The sequence below is a fragment of the Accipiter gentilis genome, chromosome 6 (assembly GCF_929443795.1).
Source record: "Accipiter gentilis chromosome 6, bAccGen1.1, whole genome shotgun sequence".
In the NCBI taxonomy this organism is placed as follows: domain Eukaryota; kingdom Metazoa; phylum Chordata; class Aves; order Accipitriformes; family Accipitridae; genus Astur; species Astur gentilis.
In genome coordinates, this window is record NC_064885.1 from 18811150 (window position 1) to 18835194 (window position 24045).

Genomic DNA, 24045 nt, shown 5'->3' on the forward strand with positions numbered 1-24045 from the left:
AGCAACTAGGCAGGGGAGGAGGGACAGGAATATGTTCCCAGCCTTTGGCCAAGAGTGTCCCAGAACGTCCCGAGCATGACCTCTTCAGTGTTTATTTTTCTTTCTCTACAACTGACCCAGATGCTGGGACTTGAGACTCGGGCCCTCCTGGCCTGTTGAACATTTGCCCCTTCTGGTACAGCATGTGATGGTCCCAGGAATCAGGCTGGGAACAGTACCTGGAACTGTTTTTCTCTCCAGCAGACTGTTCTGTCCTTTTGCATTCCAGGAATCAAAACCCGTGAGAAAAATCCTGGGAGAGCACTGCCACCCAGTGGGGATGGAGGCAGGGATGCGACCAGTCGGGGGCACCGGTACCCCACTTCTGGACAGCAACAGTGAGAGGAAGAAGCCTTTCAGGCAGAACAGTAAACCACCCCAGAACAGAACAAAAGGGAAACTAGGTTTTGGTCATCTTTATTAGAAAACAGCTACAGTGAATGTTCAGTGGAACCAGATTAGCGTTCATTTATATTTGCAGCCTGTACAGTCTCTTTCTTGGGAATGACAGCAATGTTTGCAAACTGAGATGGGTATTTTTGGTCACACAGAACTGAAAAACTAATGAAGTGTCTTCAAGCAAGCAAACAAACAAACCAGTTTTAACTTAATCTAATATGCCAATCGCTGGGAAAAAAGCACAGCTTTGGAGGAAATGACCTTACATTTCACTGAAGTTACAAATATTTCATTCCAAAAAGCATCTTCTCTTTTTCAGTAGTAGGTGCTGCAAATCCAACTTAACACAATAAATAGCTAAACAAACTTCAGGACCAGGCTGAGCCAGTTCAAGCACATTTCAGGGCAGATATAGCTGGGAAGTAAATTTCCCACCTACACATCATGTTTCTTTGCCCATTTGGAGGTATTGTGTTGGCAGGGGTAAGGTACAGCTGGTCCCTTTGTTTTTCTGTGGAGGGAAGGAATTAAGATAATTTAAGGATATACTGTACAGAGGAAATGCAAGGACTGAGCATATATACAGACACTCCCCAGTGGCAGTATTTCCATCCGTTGCTACCTGCAGCTAAAAAACATCACTGCAGTCTGTGCCACAGGAGCGCGGAGGTATTGGGTTTCTTTGCAGTTCTCCTAGGGTCAGACAGAAACTGCCCCAGGCACAATCCTACGGATGTGCGTGTAAGACTTCCTGAGGGTGACGCTCCCGTGATGAGACACTCCCCGAGGCAGGACACACTCTTCTGTTAGCTTCTGAGTTTCAGGGTCCCAGCACAGCACTGTCGCAATGACTTCATTCTTTTCATCTCGGCCCCCAGTGATAAACAGCTTGTTGTTGCAAGGAGAAATCCCACAACTGGCTCTCTCGTGGGTGAACTGAGTCACCAGGCTCCATGTGTCTTCCTGGGGGCTGTAGGAGTAGAGTGCTTTCATTGCCCCACCTGGAGAGGAAATGCATATCAGTTTGCATGGGCCATTCCTGTAAGAGATTTTAATTAAACCATCCACTTCAAGAAGGCTCCATTCCTGACATTTGTAAGAATGATTTATGCCCCAAAGCTAAGAAAAAACAAGGTCACAGGATGCTTTATTGTTTTGAAAGCCAGATCCGCAGAAGGCCACTTATTGTTCTTAAGGCTGTGGAATTTACGGCCAGAACAAACTGCTGTGGTCATGCAGTGTGACCACAGTGTACCCAGCAACAGACCTATCTCATACCTGCCGCTTCAGCTAAGGACACAACTTTAGAATAATACAGTCTTGTTTAAAAGAGCTTAGATCATGAAGGACTAGGTGTGGTAAGGTATCGGTATTAGAAATGGGTACATGATTTTTTCACTGACTCCTCTAACTTCAGTGTCCATCTGTCCATCAAACCCCCATCTTCCTGGAGCTGGATGTTTTCAAAAGCCCCTTCCTTGTTTAGGGGTTTGTCAGACTGAATCAATGATCTTCTTATGGGTGTGCTAAACAGAGAGTGACCTTCAGTTTCTCCCAAATCTGCAGTTGTTTTTGAAACCTTTTGTGCACCTTTTCCAATTTTGCAGCGTCCTTTTCTCTTGAAAAATGGTCAATACCTCAATACTCAAGAAAGGCTATGGAAATATATTCCTTCCTGAGAGTACCAACAGCTAAATGGTTCTTATTCTGAAATTTGCAGGGACTGAATGTGTCTTCTATAGCAGCTGTATAGAATAGGGGTGGGTAAACCTTGAAGCCGTGGTCTTATTGATGAGGTGCAACAGTGCCTGGGATCCTACCTGGTGGCAAAGTGAGTATTTATCTATTGTAGTTACAATAAATGCTGGTTTTGACAATACTAGTCCAGTACTTGAGGGATGATCAGCTCATTGTGAAGTGACTTAAACAAGTTTTATTTCCTAGTTGGAGCAGACTAAAAACATACATGTTGTTAGTTATAGTCACTCATCTGGCAGTTAGTAATTCATCGGTCTGGGTAATTTGATTGCTTTGGATGGAGTAATCAAATGCTCTTTTATCTTTTAAACTTCAGTTGGGGCTGATTCTATGTGATTGAACTAGATTTGTTTCTCAGATAGGTAAACAATAGGTTTACTGGTGGATGTTCCTGTCTGAAAGATGCTGAATGAATGTAACTGGAATATCGTGTCAGTTTTTATCAGGAGTTGTATCAGCAAGCCCATAAGTCATGCCTTCTCTTTCTGTCTGTCATCCTGTACAAAAAGGGTGAAGTCAAACCCTGTGCTGAGGAGAAGCACGAGGTATTTACATACATACAAGGTACATATATATATATATGTGTGTGTGTGTGTGCGCACATGCAGATTATAAATCTCCCTTCAGAACACCATTTATTATTTGGTGATACTCTGGCTCTATGCCAGCCCTCAGCACCATATTGATTATCCTGCAAGTGAGAAACTTTCTGCACCAAGGTTGAGAGAGGGAGGGGGAACTTTTCAGAGCCTCTGTTTTGGAAACAGATGTTCCTCTTTCCTTCTTTTGTTTTTTCCAGCACAATCTGGAGATGCAGGCTCCCTAGTCCCTCCACAGTTCAGCTCACCATTAAACTCTTGTTCTTCCATCTTTGCTTCCAGTTCTGGCAACTGACTGAATTAACTCCAAGCACAATCTAGTGAAGAAGTCTGGGTCTTTGGATATCACTGGCTGTGCTTCTGTGACCTGCTCCTAGTACTCATATCTCTACATAAATCCTGTATGCAGTGGGCTGTGTAATGCCCCTGGAGAGGTGAGGAGACATGATGTAGCCATGAGATCATGCCCTTGCCGCTATGAACCCACCTTTGGATGGCTTAAATTTGTCTCTGGGCTAGCTCCAGCTTTCCAAGATACCTTCCATGCTAACAGGAAGTTTGACTTGGTGACTCGTTCACTACTGTTTATGAATGTGCTGGATTCCCATCCCTCACTAAGCTCAATGCGAAGAGCCATCTGACCATTTGATGATACTCCATAGAGTTTGTGGGTAAAACTAACACACAGAAACAAGCCCTGCTGTGTTTAGACAAGAAGGACCATTAATGCTTCACTTACCCACAACATAAATGTGATCACGGAAACTTGCGGCATTGATGCATTTGGCTTCTACTGGCATGGCAGCTTTCAGACTCCACGTGTTGGTGGCAGGGTCATAGCACTGAGTTTTGTCCGTCGCCAGCTTCCCGTTGGGTCCTCCCCCAATCACATAGAGTTTCTTCTTGTAGCTCGCTGCTGCAAAGGAGCTCACATTGACCATGAGGGGAGCAGCCTGTGTGACCATAAAAAATCATTAGTAACCAGCTGAAGTAGTCAGACTGATGCCTACGGGGTGGGAGCCTGCTGAAGTTTAAGTCAGACATCCCTTTTAAGATGATCAGCAGGTTTCAGATGATGACATTTCTAGGAATAAGGAAGAAGTTTGTTTCAGCTTTTTCTTAAGACTGTAAAACCCTTAATAAAAATATGCTCTGTTCAAATGCTGTTATTAAAATCACGTTATCAACAATTCAACAGTTAGGAAATGTCAGAAATGCCCAAAATCTCCTTTACATTCATATGTACATTGAAAAAAAACACAAGAAACTTGTTCATATTGCTGTTTCTACTTGCAGCTGTGATTGTTACGATTCCTCCGCATTGCTTGATAACGTCTAAAAACTGGGGCTTGTATCTGCCATTATGACGCCTAATCGCATTACTTTCATGGATTAATTGGCTGCCTAATACTCTCCTCTCGTTGCTTGAAGTACAGCTAGTAGAACTGGGTTTTTTTCATCTTCTTTACCTTGAAAACTGTACTTTCAACTTAAACGTATAACCGATACCATATATAATGCAAAGGTTGATATACACATTATATATATATATTATGTATCAAAGCAGTAGTTTTCAGCCTGTGCTCTGGTTCATGTATACTATGTTCTTACTGATTTATGGACTACTAGCTTTAAAAGCCAACTAAGAAAAGGAACGTTAGGCATTAGAAGTCTCACAGGCAATGACTGGCAGGCAATCCTGTGATTTTTACTTTCTGAAGGATATGCATTTCTACAGAAAAAATATTTAGGGTTTTTACAGACCAGAAATACTGAAAAGAATTGTACTAGATCCTGTCTTGTTAATTTTTATGATTCCAAGCCCTAACATTTTCTGATTAAAATGTTCCAAATGAGTAAAATGTTATGTGATGCAGCATCTTACCTCTGACCAGCAGTTATGAAAGGGATCATATGCTTCCATGCTGTTGATTCTCTGCATGCCATCGAACCCACCAATGACATATACTTTGCCACCCAACACAGCCATTTTATGCCTCCATCGCCCAATATTTAGATACTCAATTTGTATCCATTTGTTGATGGAGGCGTTGTATTTCCAGACATCATGCTTTGTTTCTTTGCCACCTGCAATGTACATGACACATGTAAATATGATAGCATAGCTTGTATTTACTCAAAATCTCCAATACGTTTAAATCTAAACATGTTCTTGCACAGTAATAAAATAAATCATTGGTACTTACTGTTAGCTTCTTAAATACCTACACCAATGGCCTGGCCTTGTTATACCAGAAGAAAATTTCTGGATTTAGTTTACTTAATAGTGAAGGAAACGGAATGATTTCTACAACCAAATATTCAGTAAAGATAAATCACTGTTCCTCACTTTACCAGATCACAACCACTTTCATTTTAATATCAAGTGAATGACGAACCACACATAGCATGGTGATATGCAGGAGATTTTTATGCACCACCAGGGCTTTGCAGAATGCTGCAAAGTGACAAATAAACAAACATGATTTAAATAAGATAGTGCAGGATGCTGCAGCTGGTAGTGCCAAATCCCTCGACGACAGGCCTGCACTGGGGAACTGCCAGTTTGTGCAGGGTAGATCCAGTCCACTAGCTTAGTAGTTCACATCATAAAACAAAAGCCCTGACTTGGAAGTCCTATCAACAGTAGCCCTGCCTGATATCTTAGAAGTGTTACTATTTAGCCTTGGGACCATATGGCTGGGAGATCTCATTTTTTTACCTCTCCTTCTGGTCTATTTCTCTACTGACTTGGATTTGCTTCATACTTATAGATTAAAGATCAGAACTGGACCCTGCAAATTCATTCTAGAGCTGACTTGCAAGCGGATCTTTACTCATGCTAAAGCAGAGAGCAGTGTTTTAAACAAGCACTTTTGTTTGCATATAATTTTGGGTGCAACTGCAATACAAATGGATCTAGTTAAGCCTGAAACCACATTTACAGACTGAGTAGCTTATTCCATCATCTGCAACCTGATTAAACATTTGCTTCACTGCTGAATATACTGAAAAGAGAATTCATATTCCATTGAGAAAGTGTCTGCCTTCATTGGTATTCTGTACTGCAGCCAGATCACTGCAAACTGATGGAGCTCATCTCTGGGCCAAATAGCAGATTGAATAGGAGATAATTAGCATGCTAGAAAGAGTCGTTTGTAATGCTTTTGTCTCAGTATTTTTCACATGTATGTGTTGAATTTTATTTGCACTCAAATAGCTGAAGTGGCTGAAGGGCCTGAATGCAGCATTCATGGTTACAATGGGGCTGAGAGACTGCAGGTGTTCCCCTTACCCTCCCTTGAAATTTCCCTTTTACATTAACTTGTTCTTTCCCGCACAGGCTGAAACTCTGGTAGGAGCCTGAGCTGAACTGGGTGGGTGAATTTGCTGCACATCACAGGGTAGGGAGAAATTTTTGAGACAACTGGAGGTTTATTTTGTTTCTGTTCTCTCTCTAGACCACAGTTCTTTCTAATTCGAGGAAAAAATGTAACTAAATTAGTAAAAGTAACAGTGGTGACTGATAATTCATGTCATTTTTAGTTACACTACAAATGTAGTGTTTCAGTCCATCCAGTCAAAGCATTTAAACTATTCGGGAAAATGATGATCTAAAAGTAGTCATAATCTTGTGCAAAGGACTTCCCTATTGTTCAGATGCTAAAAGAGCAGGGAAGGCTCCAGACTATACCAAGATACCAAGAGAAATGAGCACATGGGAGGGGAGATCAAGTTAGGAAAGATGCAAGCCAAGTTAGAAAAGAACCAAGTCACAAGAGCTAAAAGAAAGAAAACAAGAGTAGAAGGACACGCAGGAGGAAGCAGGTGTTTAATCAGGATTGAGACACTAATACTTTGGTTTAGTTGGAAAGAAACTACTAATGACTTTGGTCCACTCAGCCTTTTATTTGGGTGGGAAGGGTGAAAAGGAGATAGGAGAAAGGCTAAGAAGGAACGGTGAGAGGAAGTCAAAGATACAAAATTAAGGACAGAAGGAAAAAAGAGGAGCTGTGAGAATAGCAGCAAGAGGAAAGCCAGCTTAGACTCACCGTAGCAGGGAAGGTGTTAGCCTGGTCTGGAAGTAGCCTGGATAGAGCATAAAAGAAAAGCAGAGAAGAGACACTGGAAAAGATGTCAGGAATAAAAGGAAGCAAAAAGCTTGTGACCGTAAAAAAGAGGAAACAGTAACAGATTAAAGGCAAATGGAGAAGAGATATCTCAGCTCAAGGGTGTGAAGGTGGGAGGGATGTTCTGTAGTTAGGAGGTTTGACTTAGGGTCCCCTCTGCAGCTAACTTTTAACAGAGGGTCTATGGCCAGAGTAAAAAGAAACTCCCTGTGATGGGCTGAAAGGAAAAACCTCCTTTATTTGTAACTAAGGAAGGAATAATCTAATTCTTATCCCAGGATAAAGATTTAATAAACTTTAAATTGGAATGAGGTAATAAAAATATGTGGATTCCCCAAAGAAAGAATGCAATGGAAGATATTTGAATACAGTCAATGGACCACTATTCATACTTAAGGAAAGCATTCACACTTTAGCCCTCCCTCCTTTCTACTCTCCTGTTTAAAGTGAGCATAGAATTTGGTGGATGATTGTGCAGGAAGAAGTATCCTGCCCATAGAGGCACTGCTCTCTAAGGTGGTCTGTAATGTGACAGCGATTAAAAGCTTGCTGTCACTTTTCCTCTGGAAAGCAGAATGAGATCATCAAACTTGTTTTTGACATCATGAAACTTGTTTTTGACAGGCCATCAAAACCAGCTGTCAAACTGACTAACAAGCTTGAGTTTAACCTTTTTGATTGTCAAAGTAAAAACTCTGTAGCTCCAGGATCAAACCCCTACATGCAGCTCAACTGGTTTTGGGTGGGAAGTTAAATATGCCTCCTGAAGCTCTCAGGATGAGGGCCTGCAAATGGGATGTTCAGACCCATGCTGTGTGTCTGGACCATTGGGTTTCATCTGGCTTTGACAGTTAATATTGCCATTAGCAAGTGGGCACTTCTAGAGTCCTGTCTGATGGTTGTTGAAGCGCTCCTGAAAGTGCAGGTTTCAGGTAGCAGCCAAACAGCAGTGACAGTTCCCTGCAGGTTCTTGACCGATTCTTGCAGAATGAGTCAGGTTCTGGCAGGATTTTGCTTATGCATGTGGAGCTGCAAATGGACTTGTTACAAGAAGATGTTGGAGCAATTATACTTCATTTTATGTTTGGTAAACTGTTCTTGGGGCCCTTCCATGACCACAGTCACTGAGTGTTTACGGTGCCACACACAAGTAACTGTGCATATAGATTGATATTGTTTGAAAAGGAATCCTGTGCTAAAACCAGGGCTAGGCAGTGTCCTCACACACCCAGTGCTTCTCTGCAGCCTAAGAGCCAAAGTGTTAGGAATACCTGTAGTGCTTAAATTTCCTAAAGCTGCCTCAAGATGCTCTCAATAAAAGCTGGAAATAATTGTGAGAACCCTCTGCTCCTCTCTTCCACTCCCAATGTCTTGTTCCTTACCTGATATGTAGACTTCATTTTTCAGCGTAATGCATGCGAACTCCACCCATTTTTTATTCTCATTCTCTGTCTCCTGCTCTGTGATTGGTAATTTCGCTACTTCCAGGCGGCTCCGCCTCAAAGGATCCAGGCAAGTCACTTCTGCTACAAACTTCTCATCTTTTGTACAGCCCCCTATGATCATAAACACCTCAGACTGGAACTCGTGCATCCTGGGCTTGGTTCTTTCTGTAATAATCTAAATGCAAGCAAGACAGAGTGAGTACACAGGGCACTTATACCTACAATTACAGAAAGGTCTGGTGACCTTTTTTCTGATTACCTGTTTTACAAATCAAAACTGGCTTACATCACCTGAACCAATTATCAAATGCTCTCTAAGCTGAAAGCCTGGAAATCATCCTAGAAGCATTCAGTAGAGGTTGCTGTATACTTCTTTCAGCAAGATTTCTCCAACACTGGACTTACTTGCTTTTGCCTACCCACTAGGATCCTTTCAGATCCTCTTGGGAATTCCCAGGGTGGCACCAAGAGCTACAAAGGTGAGCACTAGTGACAAGGCTGGGTGCATGTGAGGCAGCTGAAAAGGACATGTTTTATTTGGGCTGACAGAGTGAGGGCAAGATCAGAGGGCCCCAAGGATTGTGTATGCCATGGGGAGCTTGGAGAGAGCAAGACTGCAATTAGCACTAGCAGAAAATAAGTGCTTTCATTATTTGTTCTGAAGAGGTATGTGTCAAAGCAATAACAATTCTTAACTGAGTTTTTTTAAATTTCTTTCTTTCTTTCTTTATAAGACTTAATTTTAAGCCAAAATTAGATTTACTTAAAGCCAGCATCAGGCTCAGAAGCATGGTTAGCTCTAATTTACTGCCTGTTGGCCCAGTTTATTGACCAGGTTTTTGTTTCAGGGATACTGGAAAAAGTCACTTCCCGGGTAGAGGTCCACCAGGAGCAAAGAATGCAGAGGGTGCTTGGAAACTTGTGTTCTGCTTGGAGGAAATACTTGCAAGCAAGTGGAAATGAGTGCATTAGTGTCCCGAAGTATGCTGGCTCTATGCTGAAGGTTAGAAGGAACAATCTTCTTTATCCTCTCCCACCCCTCAATTTTTCATACTGGAAGAAATGCAGTGTAAAAGTCATGGGGAGCACATAAATTTGTTCCTCTGCTTATGCTGTATCAGAGAGCATTTGCCAATTTGCAGACCCTCAAAGTCTGCTGGGAGAGGTCTGCACTCCTCTGCAGTAATTGCAATTGTTACCTTCTGCATGGCCCAGAGAAGCAGTCCATGGGCCCACAGGTTAAATGCTGTGACAGTAGGCAGCTTGCTTGCAGTTTTATTTCTCTTTCTACTTTTAACATGTTTCTATAAATTGGCATAATTTACCTACACTAAAAAATATTCTTTACACAGACATAAATCTTTTACTTTCCCTATGTTTAGCAAATTATTAGGCCTTTTTTTTAAAAAAAAACATCTGTCCCAGAACTTGCCAGCTCTCAGAATTCTGTTTTTAACCTGTCTGTCACCATTGCCAGGTGTCAGCCTGGGGGAGGATAGCTGGCAGGGCTGCCTCTGACGGCTGCCCCTTTGAAGATGAGTGTAATGAGTATTCAGCCCTGAGCAACACTCCCTTTATCCATCCCATGTGGACCTGACAGCACTGCTGAGTGGGGCAAGGCTTCCTTGAAGACTTCCCACCAGACTGGCCAGCGCTGCCCCGGGTTGTTGTGTACTGTCTTACACAGTCACGGGCACAAAGAGCCCTTGGTCTCTCCACCCCTGCCAGTGACACATCCACTGTTAGCAATGGATCCACAACATGCTCCTGAGGCTTCCTGCCTTCCTCTGACTCTCTCTCTGACTGAGGAGGCACACGTGTTTCCTCACATGCTTGCACACCTTTGCTCCTGTTGTGAAATCTGACCTCCGGCTGCTCTTCCCTCTACCCCATATTTTGGGCCAGGAGATGTGACTGATACCTAACTCTCCAAAGAGGACAGGCAACTGAAGGACAGGAGATCCACCACAGCCTACCTTTGAGCAGGCAGGACAGGACTCGACCAGATGTTGGGATGAACCTGTCTCTTTGGGTGCATGGAAGCCTACAAATGAGGAAGATAGGCAGACCTCTCCTCTGGGAAAAGACCATCTTCTTCACGGAAGCTTCTCTCCTTCTGAAACTTCCCCCCCCCCCCCCCCCCAATAAGTAACAGGTGGAGATGTTACATATTCAGATTTGAAAGAGCCAGTACAGATTGTGGCACAGTTTAATGGGAAAATTATTCTTCCTTTCTTAGGCTTGAAATAATAGCTAAGAGGGTGAGGTGTCAGGAGTAACACCATTTTCCTTTTTACTACGGAAGTCACCTGGGGTCTTTGTTTAGCTGCGCACATGTCTGTACGAAGGGTCGAGCTCAGATGTTCATAAACAGGAAGCTGTACTTTTGTTTTAAAACAACCTACCAAAAGCTTCTAAACTCTAAATCAGCAGGATAACTGGTGAGGCCCACCTTGACCTTTCAGTAGCACCAGTTAGTGAAACTTCAGTGTAAGTACCTTTTTGTGCTTGATGGTACTGCTCCTTCCAATGGGATTTTTGAGCAGTAGCATGAGACATTTAGAAAGAGCAGCAAATGCCTTCCTTTTTGACTCACCTCATTGCCTGACAGATGGTACATTCTTGCTTCCTGGAGCAAAGGAAAGACATCTGGACACTGTCTAATGAGTTGATCAGCTTCGACAGTCTCTACGAAATACCAGGGGTCCAAGAGGGGCAGCCGGACATTCTCCAGCACATATGGCAGGAGAGGAAACCTTTCCGACTCCTTGTAACGGACCCAGTTCATTACAGTTTCGAACACCTGTGCTTCTTCCGTGACGTAGAGATCATCACTCTTCAGCGTGCTGCAGAGAATGTCGGCCGGCAGCTCCAGGAACTCCTCGTAGTTCAGGACCTGTGTGAAGTTCTGGATAATGTAATTCTGCACTTGTTGTTTCAGGCTGTGCAGGGAGTGGGCATCAGCCAGCCTCAGAATGCCAACGCAGTTCTCAGGCTGGAGGGCTTCAGTGAGAAAACTGGCACAAGCATCTACCATGCGAAGGAACTGTGGACAGAAAAAACATGTATAAGCACAGAGCAGTTACTTGTATGACTGTATCGCATGAGAGCTATGGAGCTTTGGGGCTGGGTCCCAACCAGCCACATGCAGTACAGCAAAGAGCTGGGGGGGACAAGAAATCAGTCATACAAGGACATGTATCTCCCAGAATCTCCAGTATCCAATGAAAATGTCTTCCTCCCACTGTTATTTCTCCCTCTGCATCCATATTGCTCCTCTTCCGTCTTGCAGAACACAGAAGACCTGTGACAGTCATGAATTTTATTTGTTTCACAAAAGTAAAGGGTTTTCTACCATTCCGCTTCCCTCCATGAGATCTCAAAGCACTAGCAATCATGGACTTACAAAGCACCGATAACGTCCCCAGGCTTCAGATGTGCTTACCCTGCTTCATCTTGCATGTCAGCTCAGATCAACAAGGAGTCTGGTTTTGGCGTGCAGGTGGCTCCACTGTCTGCATTTGTGCTCCCACCAACCAAACTCTAAACACATCTGAGGCCTTGCAAGGGTGGTGGAAAAGGAGTGCTGAGATCTGGGAGGTTTGGGCCAAAGTGCGGCCCCCCCAGAGGGTATGGGCATGCTGTCCTGTACTGGGGTATGTGGCAGGAAGAGACTGACCATCAGCAAATCTTTGAGTTGCCTGACAGCTAGGGTTGTCTGGCAAGTGTCTGTTGTGGGGAAGGCCTTTGGAGGTTTTAATGACCTTTGTTTTCCTTGTCATCACCATTCGTTCAAAAAAACATAAATGCACATTTTACACACAGAGTCTGCTTAATCAAAGAACTTTCCATGTTTGCATTCAATAGGGCATTCACAACTACTCTCATTAATCTCCTTTACACAACAGCCCCACCTGAGGGTCCCAGATGTGCAGATCCCAGACCACGGATGTCTGTGGGGCATTTGCCATGAACTATGATGTGAGCTGGGTTGCTGGTGATTATTCAGGAACTGGGAACCAGTTTTGGGTAGAACTGATAAGTTACAGTGCTTCATCCTGAGCTTTCCGTTGCCTCTGTGATTTCAGATTATGAATAGGGCATCAGTATTTTGTGTTGGTTTTGCCACTGAGCAGTGCAAACAGTGACATAGAAAAAGATGGGTCAGAACTGATGCTATGCATTTCCGTCCATGCTTTTTGGGTCCTTTTTCCATCCAGCATCAGCAAGCAAACCATTTTAACTCATTCTGTCCCAGTGGGGAAAGTTGTACAACAGTAATTTAGGGGCAAAGAGGAAGTGAAACATTTTTAAACACTGTAGTATGTAGATTTGTTTCAGTAATTAGAGTAGAATCTTCCAGACCCCGGGGGTGTCATGTTGACACATTTAGACTGTTTACCAGAGCTGAGCGATCGCAGACACTGCATACAGACTGCCTGGTTCCTGTTTTACATTTAGATGTGGTCAAGAGTTTAGAGAAATGCAACTGACTGATGAACAAGGTTACACGAGGTCTCAGAATATGTTGCTGCCGTTGTGATATCAATATGTCAGCGGCACACTGTGGCACTGCGGCAGAGTTCAGCCACTGCTCACTGCCTGCCACGCTCGCGTTGCCTGTTCTCTGGGCTAGCATAAGGCTAACACTTTGAACTCACCCATGCATTTTCCCTGAGGATCTGAAAGGACTTTGCCAACACCAGGTAGTCCTCAGACCTGAGGTAGATTAAGCGTTAGCCCTTTAAAAGTTGGCAGTAATGAGATGCAAAAAAACAAATCTGGGATTTGCCCAGGTCACTCATCAAGTCATCCACAAGTCTGGGAATAGACCCCACAATGACGTTCTCACCAGCCTACAGCCCAACCACTGTAGAGTGCTCTAATTATTTATACATGGCTTGTTAAGAGCGATACTCATGAGATGACACCGGAGGGTTTTCTCCCAGGCGGCGCACACTGGTCTAACGGCCACACAGGCACCACTAATCACGCTGGGTAGCTGTGCTTGTGGCCAGATGAATGCGGAATTGCAAGGTGTGGGTGTGAGAAATGGTCCCTGCCAAGGGCTTAACCAGAGAGGTCGGACCGCTCGGGAGTGTATCAAGGCAGGACTTCCCCTGGCTGCTGCTCCTCGTCTCTGTGCTGCACTGTCTCCCCACCACTCCATTTAGAGACAAAACTCCCTCCAAAACGCCCCCAAACTTGTTGGGCATGTTTCAGTCAGTCCCATGAGAGCTGGTGACTCAGGAAAGCACCCAGGAGGAAGACACCCCTGAGCTTCTGCTTCATCTGCTCTGATTATTCTTGCAGAGCTCTAAATTTTCTTCTTTCCCTTCTGTGAGTACCCTTCCTAATGCCACCCCAGGCATTTTAAAAGCCCTGTTCCCTGGGAACAGTTTCTTCAATAACTGGATCCTCCTAATATCCCTTTGAATAGAGGTGCTTACTTGCTAAAGACATCCCATATGCTTGCTTGGCCTCCAGTTGGCCTTCTCTCTGAATAATAAAATTTATTCTCCCCATTTAAGTCCTTGCTTGTCTCAGCTTTGATTCAACTGTCTAGTGTAAGCAGTGCCAGCAGCCCTGCCTCCTGCTGTAACCCCCAGAAAGGGAAGGGAATGGTGGTTGAAAGGGCCCTTATTCATAATCCCTCTCTGTATGCAGCACACTTCAGGGTCAGATCCTGCACCCTGCAGCTGTGCTGCCCTCGGACACCCGCTCTGCCTGTGGCTGCAGGGTCAGCAGTAACACCTGTGTCCCAAGGGAGCCCCATGGCAGGGAGCCAGCCAGGCAGTGAAGGGGCACAGTGACCCTCGCAGGGTGGCTATCCAGGGAGCTGAGAGCTTTCTGAGCCTGCGAACTGATCTCGGACTTGGAGCTGCCCAGAAGCCCTTCGTTAGTAAATCACGCCTTCTTGGCTGGCATGGCTGGCACTGCACAGTGGCTGCAGTGTAAACTAGCACTGTCCTGCGACAGCCACCCTGGCCGTTTACTGCTAAGTGGCTACAGGGTTTTCAGATAATTGGCAAGGTATCTTCCTTAGAGCGCCTTGTTCATGAAAAGTGGAGAGGTGCTTTGGGAGTCTGTAAGGTCATCACGCTGGTGGTGCTTCAGCCATGCCCTGGGGGCAGAGCAGCCCTGCTCTGCTTAGAGCAGAGTGAGGCAGCTCAGGGGCATCCTGGCATTTCCATGGCAGTGGTCAGCACAGCCCTTCACGACAATACTCTTTCTTTTACATCTGCTAAGGAGCTTGCTTCCCTCCCACTGCCTCTTTGCTTCCACCAGAGCAGCTGACGTGGCCCCTCAGCCAAGGCATGCTGAGGAAGTGGGATAACACAGGGGTTCCTGAGGGGGCAGGAGGGGTGTAGACAGGTCTGAAGTTTGTTATTGAATTACCATGGGGGAAGCAGAGTGCTCTGCCACAGCCCTGAGAAGCAGATGAGATCTTGGCCGTACCGAGAGGTGAAACGATGAGCTGCTCCACAGGCAGTGCGGGTGGCAGAGGGTGCTGGGCTGGATCCAGGGTCAGCACCAGCCTTGCGAGCATGGTGGCTGGGCAGCCACCAGCCCAGACAGAGGAGGTGACTATTGAACTCATGTTGCAACTGTGCTCTAGGTGGAAGAAATTTGTCTGGGTCACTTCAGGGTGAGGCTTAGCTGTTCAGCAGCTCCCTGTTCCAAACCCTTCACCTGCTTGCCCCAGGGGAAAATCTCTGCGCACAAAGCACACAGCAGCAGGGACTTCTGGTCTCTCTGAATAGCCTTCCACCTCTTCCCGCTGACAGTTTTGGCTGCATTTGGTGAAAACCTATTGGAAGGGACTACGGGAAGGCATAATTATGTAAAACTTTCAAAAATAGTTTCTAGAGAAAAGTGGAGTATCTTTATTGGAATATCTAGAACTGTGCAAGTTATTTCTTTTTTGGTTGTCAAATCTGAGACATTGAAAAGAGGCACTGCCAAAAATTGTTGCCTAGTCAGATAAAAAAGTTCCATTTGGAATTTGGTTTTCTCACACGTCATTAATCGGAAAGGAAAGAATTTCCCAAACAAAAATGTTACAATAAATTGCAGAATTAATCTTTTCAGCTGTTGATATATTGAAATGAAACATTTGCCTCTTTCAACTATTTGTGTTTGTTCTTCGGCATAAATAGCAGAGACAAGCTGGCAGAATGCTAGTAGTTACTAAATCTTTTTTACATGAAACACGTTTTCAGCCAAAAACCTCACCTGTGTATAACGTGAGGCTTTAAGGGCTTATAAATCTTGATAGTATCCAAGACTGTTGCAGTAAGACTTGGGATCGCTGCTTTTAGTTGAACATTCCTTGTTATCTAGGGTTTTGTAGTTTACTATTTTTGCTCATGGCACCCTCATGATTTTATCATTACTCTAACAGTGTTTGATAGTTTTCTTAAAGCACCAGCCTTGGGAATCAAATTTAATCTTAATTTTAATGAAAAATAGGGAAAAGAAAGGAAAAAAGTTTATACTTTTGATGGTTCCAGAAAAAAAAAATACCTGAGGAATGATCCTAAGCAAAAAAGGTTCAGAAGAAAACAAACAGAACACAGAAAAGTGTCCTGAAAACGAACCAAAAGTAACCTTTGAGTACTACCAGTTTGCAGTATGGGTCTGCTGAAAATGTCAGTAAAGTTACTGCACTTCAGCCCCAGGCGACATTAAAGCTACACCACCTTTTCTGAGTTACCTTGGGGAGCACTTTGTGATAACTTTCCCTTCTCTCCCCACAGCAAGTACCAGCTCCCATTACCCCAAAGGCCACAGGTTCATTTCAGAGCAAAACCTCCCACGTAAGATTCAAAAATCAAGTTCATAATGAACCACGATGATTATGGAGTCAGGTGTTTCTTGCCTTCCTTAATGAAAAGACGGGACACACATACGCACATTGGCACTTGGCAGGTTATGCTAGTTGCAATTTGTTACCGGTTTGCATCTCGGTACCAGTAACTGCAATTTGGTAGACCTCACAGGTGGTTTATAGGACACATAAATACCTCATGGACCAAAGGCTGAGTAACACTGCTCAAGTCTGACTTCTCACAAGTCCCAGGTCATGACTAAAACCCTTTACATCACGAGTGCTATAAAGGAGGATGCTAACTTTGGCTGGTGAGCCTCCGTCTGAAAGCAATGGAGAGCGAGAGGCAGAGTTAGCTTCCTGCTCTGGCTGGCCGTGCCAGCCACTGCCAACTAACCCTTTTGGGCTGGAGGGTGACCAGCCTTCACAGGCTGACCTGAGCCTTGGGGAGCACTGTCCCAGCAACACAACCCTGCTGCCTGGCAGGCAGCACATGGGAGCAGCTCTTGAAAGCAGAGCCCTGCTGTTTGCCTGTTTGCCTGGCACCCAGCACAGCAGCATTCCAGTACATGGCTGTGACTGCCATTTTTTACCACAATGTAAGTAAATATGAGGCAAAATGCCTCCAGAATCCATGAAATCAGAGAAGTTTGCAGTGTGTTAAGGAGGGTAGGACATGGTGTTGCCAGAGCAACAAGAGTGGATCAGTGCATTTGAGTTATCTGTACCTGAAAGAGGCTGGCGGCTTCTAAGACTTTCTGTACGTTTTGCTTTGTGATGAGCATCTTGCTGGTGTAGGTGTAGTCCAAAAGTATATTCATGGTTTCTGCATCAACTCCTTTAAGTATGATCTTCTCTTCATATTTCTCTCTTAAATCATTGCAGAACATGGCCCTGAAAAGAAAGCCATTTATCTTTTACTGCATCCCAGCCAGGATGAGGCGTTCTGAAAACATTTGGTTATATAGATTTCAACACAGAATACTTAAATTGCTTCATATTTTATGCAATTAATCCTGTAGCAAAGTAACAAGGAAAATCCTTTTGTTGCTTTCATACCTCTTTACTCATGAGTTTGATAAGGCATACACACATGATGGATACCCCAGGGCTGGACTCTACAGTAGACCTGGAGCTCCATGACGGCAAAAGGCAGCTGGGACCTTCCATGAGTAGTGATCTGTGTCTGGACTGATGCTGCAGAGCAGTTGTGATGTCTCATCTTCTGGCCTCTTACAGATTCTTACCCTTTCTGTTTCTAGTACGGGCCCAGCTCATTAAGCCCAAACCTCCAAGCCGCTGGCATTCTCCGTACTTTGTTAACACTTAGCACATGTACTTTATAACCCTTGGCAAGGTCAATATCCCTGTGTTTCCAAGCTGCAGAATGCTGCTTAGACTGAACCCTGAGGGCCAGACTAGATCGACATGTCTGATTGATAGCCTCACCTCTAAGCTTCCCAACGTATCTTTGACCCCATTAATACCAGAGATGGGCCAGGAGAGAATGGCTTATGGATTTTCTTCTAATTAAGAGACTGACTTTTCCTCTGCTAAGGTAGGAGCTTCTGGTAGGATTGTAGAGTTGGTACCTCTTGGCTAGAGAAGTACTTGAATAATCATGAATTGGAACTACTATTAGCCAGAAAGCACAGTGATTTCATGTATGTTGATACCGCCTCTCCTTTGGTGGATAATACTGCATTCAAGAGGCAACTGCCACACACACACCTTTGGCACTAGTCAGATACTTAATGTGAGATATAAATCAGAAATTTCTTTAAGAGCTATTTAAATTCACTTTGCATTGTGATAGCTGCAAGGCAAACACACACATCTTCATTTTCAATTCATAGTTTTAAGTATTTCTTCCAGTGCTTTTGCTTTTATTTAGAAGTTTGATCAGCCCCATCTTGTTCACTGCATTCAGAGAGCAAGATTTCACATCATTCGGAATCTGGCTCAACACATTAGAAGTACGTGAGTCCACTTGTAACTGCATTGGTGAAAAACATGTGCAGATCTAAAGTGTAATTAGAAGGGCTCTTTACCCTGCATACCAAGCCCTTCTTTATTAGTCATGTATAATGTTGACAGGACAGTGCAACCTAGGAAGTGGCTAGAGGTCCAAAGTCTTAAGCCATGCTTTTCTTGTAAAAGCAGTGCCAGAATAAAGCTGTCTGATTGACACATCTTACTGGAACCAAGATGTAAACAGTTTTTATTGCAAAGGAGTTAGGCATGGTGAATGGCAAATGGATGGAAGACACCAGTTGCTCATTGCTCTAAGAGCTACCTGTTCCTTGCCTCAGCAGAGATTTTATAGCATGAGAGAGCTGGTGTTAGTTATCTCAGTGTATAAAACGGCCTTTTGGATAAAGAGACCTAACTTTTGAGCAGAAAACTTGGGCAGAGAAGTTACTTGTCAGAAAAAGATGTTCAGCCAAAACTCTTATTTTCCCTTCACTCGTCTCAGCTCGTTAGAAGCTTTTCATTCATTGCTTTGCTCCATGGTCCACTTTCTGCTGCCACTGAAATGAGAGTATTTGAAAAGCATTAAGGCAAAACGCTCCTTAACTTCAGTGAGCACAAGACTGGGATTCTTCTTAGCTTCTCTCCCTTTTGGCAGTGTCAAATGTTGTACATCTGGGGCATCCAGGCAGGTGGCCGTTTGAAAACAACAGTCCTCAGTACCCACTTCTCCCTGGGAATGGGGTTTCAACACAGAGAGGGAGGTTTGTACAAAACAGCCGTTTCAATTGCACGGGAGTGTTAGGTGCTGAATGCTTCGTCTGAATGAGAAATAGGCTATTGTAGGATGCAGGTGTTGTCTGCTCTTGTTCTTTATCTCTTAAACTGGTGACTCCAGTTATGTATTTAACCATCCCTATTGGGGAGGTGAGAGCTCTCACTTCCATCCTGCAAAGCGGGATTGTTTGATGGAGGCCAGTTAGAGCTACCCAGCATTACACCATTGCAAGGCTGCTCAGGAACCAGCCTTGGGATTCTGGTGGAGGCTTTGCATGGGATCTTGTCAAAGTGTTTTCACATATCTGTCTCCTAATCTGTGAAACTGCGTTAGAGCTGCCATCCACTCCCGAGCTTGTAGGGTACGGATTCATGTAACATGGCTTGCAGAAATCACACATCTGAGGCACCATGCTTTCCCACCAGTACTCCTCTCTAGAAGGTGGCAGGGCTGAATAGGGCAGTACTATCCAGGAGAGCTGACTCCTGTAGTGGTCTTCCTTCTGCTCAGATGGAGTAGAACTCATTCCCACCCTGTGTGCCGACCAGAGGGAACACCCTGACACCGCTCAGCACTGATCAGGCTGAGCTTCTCTCCTGGGGATTAAAATGCTGCTTCTGAACCTTTCTGTACTTACCCAGAGAGGTGTGTGATTATTTTCTCTGGGGCTCTAAATCCTTCAGATGTGGCTACTAATTTCGTTGTCTGTTTTCGTGGTTCCTGTCCCTGTGTAATTCTAAACTAAGCCTTTGAACCAACATTTACTCTAAGAAACACATATCTGAAGTGAGGGCCCAGGGCCAAATTTACATACCTAAAAATGGATAAATTTAGAAACACCAGGGAGAAATCTCAATGGAATAAATGAGGGGCTGCAGTTTGTGAAGCACTTTTTAAGCACTCACCCACACTGGTGTGCTTGTTCTTGGAATTATGACCCTGACTTCAAACAACCATGCTGGAGTTTGAGGATGCTCTGGAAAATATTGCTTCAACCTCTCCCAGCCCCATTCTCCCACTACTTTGGGCAATGCAGGAGTAAAGAACTACTGCTCCACCTTGGTCAGCTTGTATTTCTGTTCTCTGTTTTGTCACCTTCATCCAGGTAAATGGAGACTTAATGCTTTTATGTCTATAGATGCAGGATGTGTCAGAAGTACTAGTCTATCTACTCTCAAGCAGTGCTGAAGGACAGACTAGAAGTTGCTAACTTTGTTTAACTGTGTTTGTCAGCTGCTACGGATTGCTTGCATTATGGCACCCAGTGTTCGGGAAGGGGGTTGTGTAAACATGCTGTTGCAGGGGCATGAAGACCATGACTCACAGGGTCCCTTTGCTTTGCTCATGTGCATGGGTGTTAGAGGCCCTTTAATAGCATGGAAAGTACTCACAGGCATAGTGTGATTTCAGAATTTGTTCTGTCTTTGGGCCTATGCAGCTTCTAGTGAATTATGGCAAGATGAAACAAGCCGCCTTTTGAGTAGGAGAACTAATGAAGCTCAGTTCCCTGCAGACCTGTGTCCTCCTTTCCCTCTTCACAGTAACCTCAGCTTCCCCTTCCTGATCCCTCCATTCTCTCTCGTTATTCTTCTCACACACATTTTGCCATCCGTCTCAGGACACTCAGCTCTGTGCTGACTGCCTGTGTCCAGCTGAGCAAGAGCAGCGCATGCTTTGGCTGGTTCTGGGCACTGCGTGTGTTGGCTGGCCAGGTCGTGCTGCTCATTACCCAGCTGAGCATACATAGGGTCCCAGTCCTGGCATCTCTCCTCTGCCTAGCTACTGATTGCCATTAAACTTGTGGGAACTTCAGTTTTGAGACTTCCAGCCTCTGCCAAACGTGACTGAAACTAACCCTAAGAGGCAAGGACAGACATGCAGACAGTGTGATATAATAAATCTCAACCCTGTGGGACGCCAGGCCAAACACAAGCACCCAGGGGGGCAGACCCTATGCACTTGTGCAATTGCCTTGGGGTGAGATGACCTCCAGCCAGGTATTCCCCTTCCTTCAAAGGGACAGGCTGTAGTTCAGGGCTCAGTGGAAAACTGGCCAACAGTAGTTGTCAGTAAACTGTCTTGCCTGTTTTCAACTGTTGAAGTCCCTTCTGATTGCAGCACCTTTCCTCATAGCGGATGAGGAATTGTTTTTTTGTCAAAGTATTATTATGGTAATTCTGATTTTAATTTGTGCATCTGCTCTCCTTCCTGCACATAATGCTGGTAAGAACTATTTGGGCATCTCTCTCATCTATGCTTTTAGTTGCCTATTTTCACATATGTGATATGTATAGTCTATCTGTAGAAATAATACTTATCTCCGTATATTCACAGACACAATCTCTATTATGAGATGATAAAAACAGAACTCTTCTTCCAGGCACTACCAGCAAAGCTTACTAGACTCTATTAAAATTATCTGTCTGCCTCTGTCACAAGTGGTCACAGGTTCTTTTTTCTCATGTTTCCTCTAGCTATTCAGTCATCTGACCACTTTAGCAGTAAAAAAAAGAAAGAAAAAAATCCCAGCCATGCAAATGTGATTGTCTAAACGATAATGGAAAATCTGTGTTAAAACTGATACCGAGTTCCTCTGTGTGTCTAAAATTTGTTCTTGCTGCTCAGTAGTCTCAGATAGACTATCTACTGTAGTACTGAAAGAATGAAAAATTCAAGGAGGGGGTGAAATGGTAAAACTGCTTTCCAGAAGGTATTTCCCATTGCAATTGATTTTCAGTAACCCTAGGAAAGATGGAAAATTCCTTCTCTTTCCTCCTCAACAATTTTATGCAATATATATTTTTACCACAGAATGGTAATGGGAAAAATTACCAAGTTCCACAAACGCACTCCTATCTCAATAAAAATACCATGTGATCTGAATAATTATTCCTCTTTGCCTGAATCCCAAAGGGACAATACAAGGGACTACAGATATTTGGTTAAAAAAAAACATTTTCTCATCCACTTGTTGCCAACCATTCTCCATTTCTCTGCATGCCTCCAGTGGACTTGCTGAGTGCTGGTATCAGAACTCCAGCAAATCCACAACTTGTCATCTGCCTTATTTAAGTCTCCAACTTTAAAAAAAAAAAAAAAGAGCTGAAAGGTGTCAGGAATTACAGACTCACTGCAAATTTGCAGAGTTTAGCACCCAGTTTACACTCCTTGGAGATCTACAGTTCAAGCCTAAGAAGCAAAGTAAGTTTATTAGTTTTGTTTCTTACAAGCCTTACCTGAAATAATTGCTTGCTGCGGCAAGGACCACTCGGTGACAGGAGAATTCCCTGCTGTCCACACACAGGATGACATCTGTAAGGGAATTTTCAAGCCGAAGGTTCTCTAGGCCATTCTGGAGCACCAGAGAGAGACCTGTATCATCAAACTTGACCTTTTCACCACTCGAGACTTCCACCAGGTCCCCCATTTTCATCGAACACTCATTGTCCAAAGAGATCTCAGGCTCCTCAGAGCTCTTCTCCAGCGTGTCCCCCATTTTCTGGCCAGCACTGTCTCATTCTGTTGGTGCTTCAATCTGAAAAGAGCTCCTAAACTTCAGACGAGTCACACTGCAGAAATTGGGCGGATTTCCTGTCCAGAGGTCTCTGCTTATCTATAGCTGTCACACACACATAACAGGAAGCCTTGCACTTTCTCATCCTGTTAATACAAACAAAGGCTGGGTTTTTTTGGTGAATTTCAGGCAGTATCAACGTGTTTAGAAAGGACTTAAGATGCCTCTGGATGTGAGAAGATTACAAGTGACAGGGAAGGCCTGCTTCCCACCCTCAAGCCAGTCCCTCACTGTTATCCGGATCTGCTGGTGGCAGTGATAGGTGCACCATATGGCTATTGAGTCACTCCTGGCAGACTGGGCTGCTAAGGGGAAGAGGATATTATTTTAAATTTCTTTTTCCAGGTATGTGATTATTAATCACTGAGCTGGTTTAGGGTTTAGGTTTGTTTTTTAATAATATGCTCACATATTCAGAAAGCCCTCCAAGTGGCTGTTTCTGTCCCTCATGACATGTTAGCTGACAACCATTGGGTGGCTTTTCTTTAAGGCTAAATTGATGTCACTCTCTCCAGGACATGGAGCACATCACAGATATCACAGCTGATGGTCTTCAGGCCACACTGCTGGGCACAGTGATGTCCCACATGGGTCCATGCAGCCAATGCCATGCCACCAACTCTGGCTAATAGTGGAAGCTGAAGGAGAGAGCCTAGGGAGCAGTGTATGCGTGCTCATCCCCACCATCCCCACTGCTGGAGGTACCTTGAGTCGCATCTGCGTCTACCTTGCAGTCCCCAAGATAAATACGGATGGTGGTGGGACTGTGGGCTGAGCACCTGGCAGTGGGGTTGCTGCAGGGGAGCTCTGGGGCTGACCCTCCAGCATGGCAGGAACACACAGAGCACAGGGCTGAAGGTTTCACTTTCACCTGAGACTGAAGTGGATCTACTTGGACCTTGCCTAGATGAGAAGCTGACCCAAGCTGACTGAGATAATAAGCCACACAGCCTATTGAAAGTAACAGGGTAAATCCCCTGGCTCACTTAGGAAACTCTCATGCTGTGGAGTTAGAAAATCACCCCTCCTCCCTCTCCCCTCCAAGAGGAATGCAGGGCTGACCTCTAACCTTGGTAGCTTGAGTGCTAACCAACCTTGCCTTTGTGATACTTACTTCTAGGAATCCTCGTTTGGCCAATCCTCATGTTTTTATTCTGTGTTTGGTTTCCTCTTTTGACTCCAGCTTGTATAGCTGAACTCACAGTGTTAAGGGAAGCTTGGCTTGGAAGAGGGAGGTGAAAGCGGCATTCAGAGAGTGCTAGATTTAGAGGGTTCTTGTATAGGATAGGATAATCAAGAGGAAGGAAAGCAAAAAATCTCCCTCCTGCTTTCCCCCACCTCCCTGTAGTGGGTTTGTCTTCATTTTGTGTAGTCTGCACAGCGCTTTGGCTTTTTCCTTTCCCAGCTGATGTTAAAGTGTTCCTGCTGCCTTTTGTGCTAATTTTTGGTAGTGAATGCTTCCTTTTTTAAAGCCAGTCCCATCTTCTCACCAAGTACTCCTCCAGAAATACAATCAGAAAA

General features: G+C 44.4%; 1 protein-coding gene across 4 annotated transcripts; it reads right to left on the reverse strand.

Annotated features, from left to right (window-relative positions):
* Nucleotides 1-440: 440 nt before the first annotated feature.
* KLHL6 (kelch like family member 6) lies at nucleotides 441-22472 on the reverse strand. Of its 4 annotated transcripts, none has more exons than XM_049803160.1 (8): nucleotides 22342-22412; nucleotides 22187-22262; nucleotides 16930-17095; nucleotides 10967-11416; nucleotides 8308-8545; nucleotides 4681-4883; nucleotides 3535-3748; nucleotides 441-1439 (listed from the first exon to the last, which is right to left on the reverse strand). In XM_049803160.1, the coding sequence occupies exons 3-8, from the start codon at nucleotides 17089-17091 to the stop codon at nucleotides 1138-1140; spliced, it is 1569 nt and encodes a 522-aa protein (XP_049659117.1). In that variant the 5' UTR covers nucleotides 17092-17095; nucleotides 22187-22262; nucleotides 22342-22412; the 3' UTR covers nucleotides 441-1137. The 4 variants fall into 4 exon arrangements, with proteins under 4 accessions (XP_049659117.1, XP_049659118.1, XP_049659116.1 ...); XM_049803161.1 differs by lacking the exon at nucleotides 22342-22412 and adding an exon at nucleotides 18624-18732 and having other exon boundaries at nucleotides 22187-22274; XM_049803159.1 differs by lacking the exon at nucleotides 22342-22412 and adding an exon at nucleotides 17261-18732 and having other exon boundaries at nucleotides 22187-22274.
* Between the last annotated feature and the right edge of the window lie 1573 nt (nucleotides 22473-24045).

Bases quoted from the DNA above. Each gene is read 5' to 3' on its own strand.
- KLHL6 (XM_049803158.1), bottom strand. From the start codon at position 22,446: ATGGGGGACACGCTGGAGAAGAGCTCTGAGGAGCCTGAGATCTCTTTG. The intron at 8,546-10,966 runs GTGAGTCAAAAA...GCTTGCATTTAG, and splicing joins ACCATCTGTCAGGCAATGAG to ATTATTACAGAAAGAACCAA. The intron at 4,884-8,307 runs GTAAGGAACAAG...TGTACATTGCAG, and splicing joins AAATGAAGTCTACATATCAG to GTGGCAAAGAAACAAAGCAT.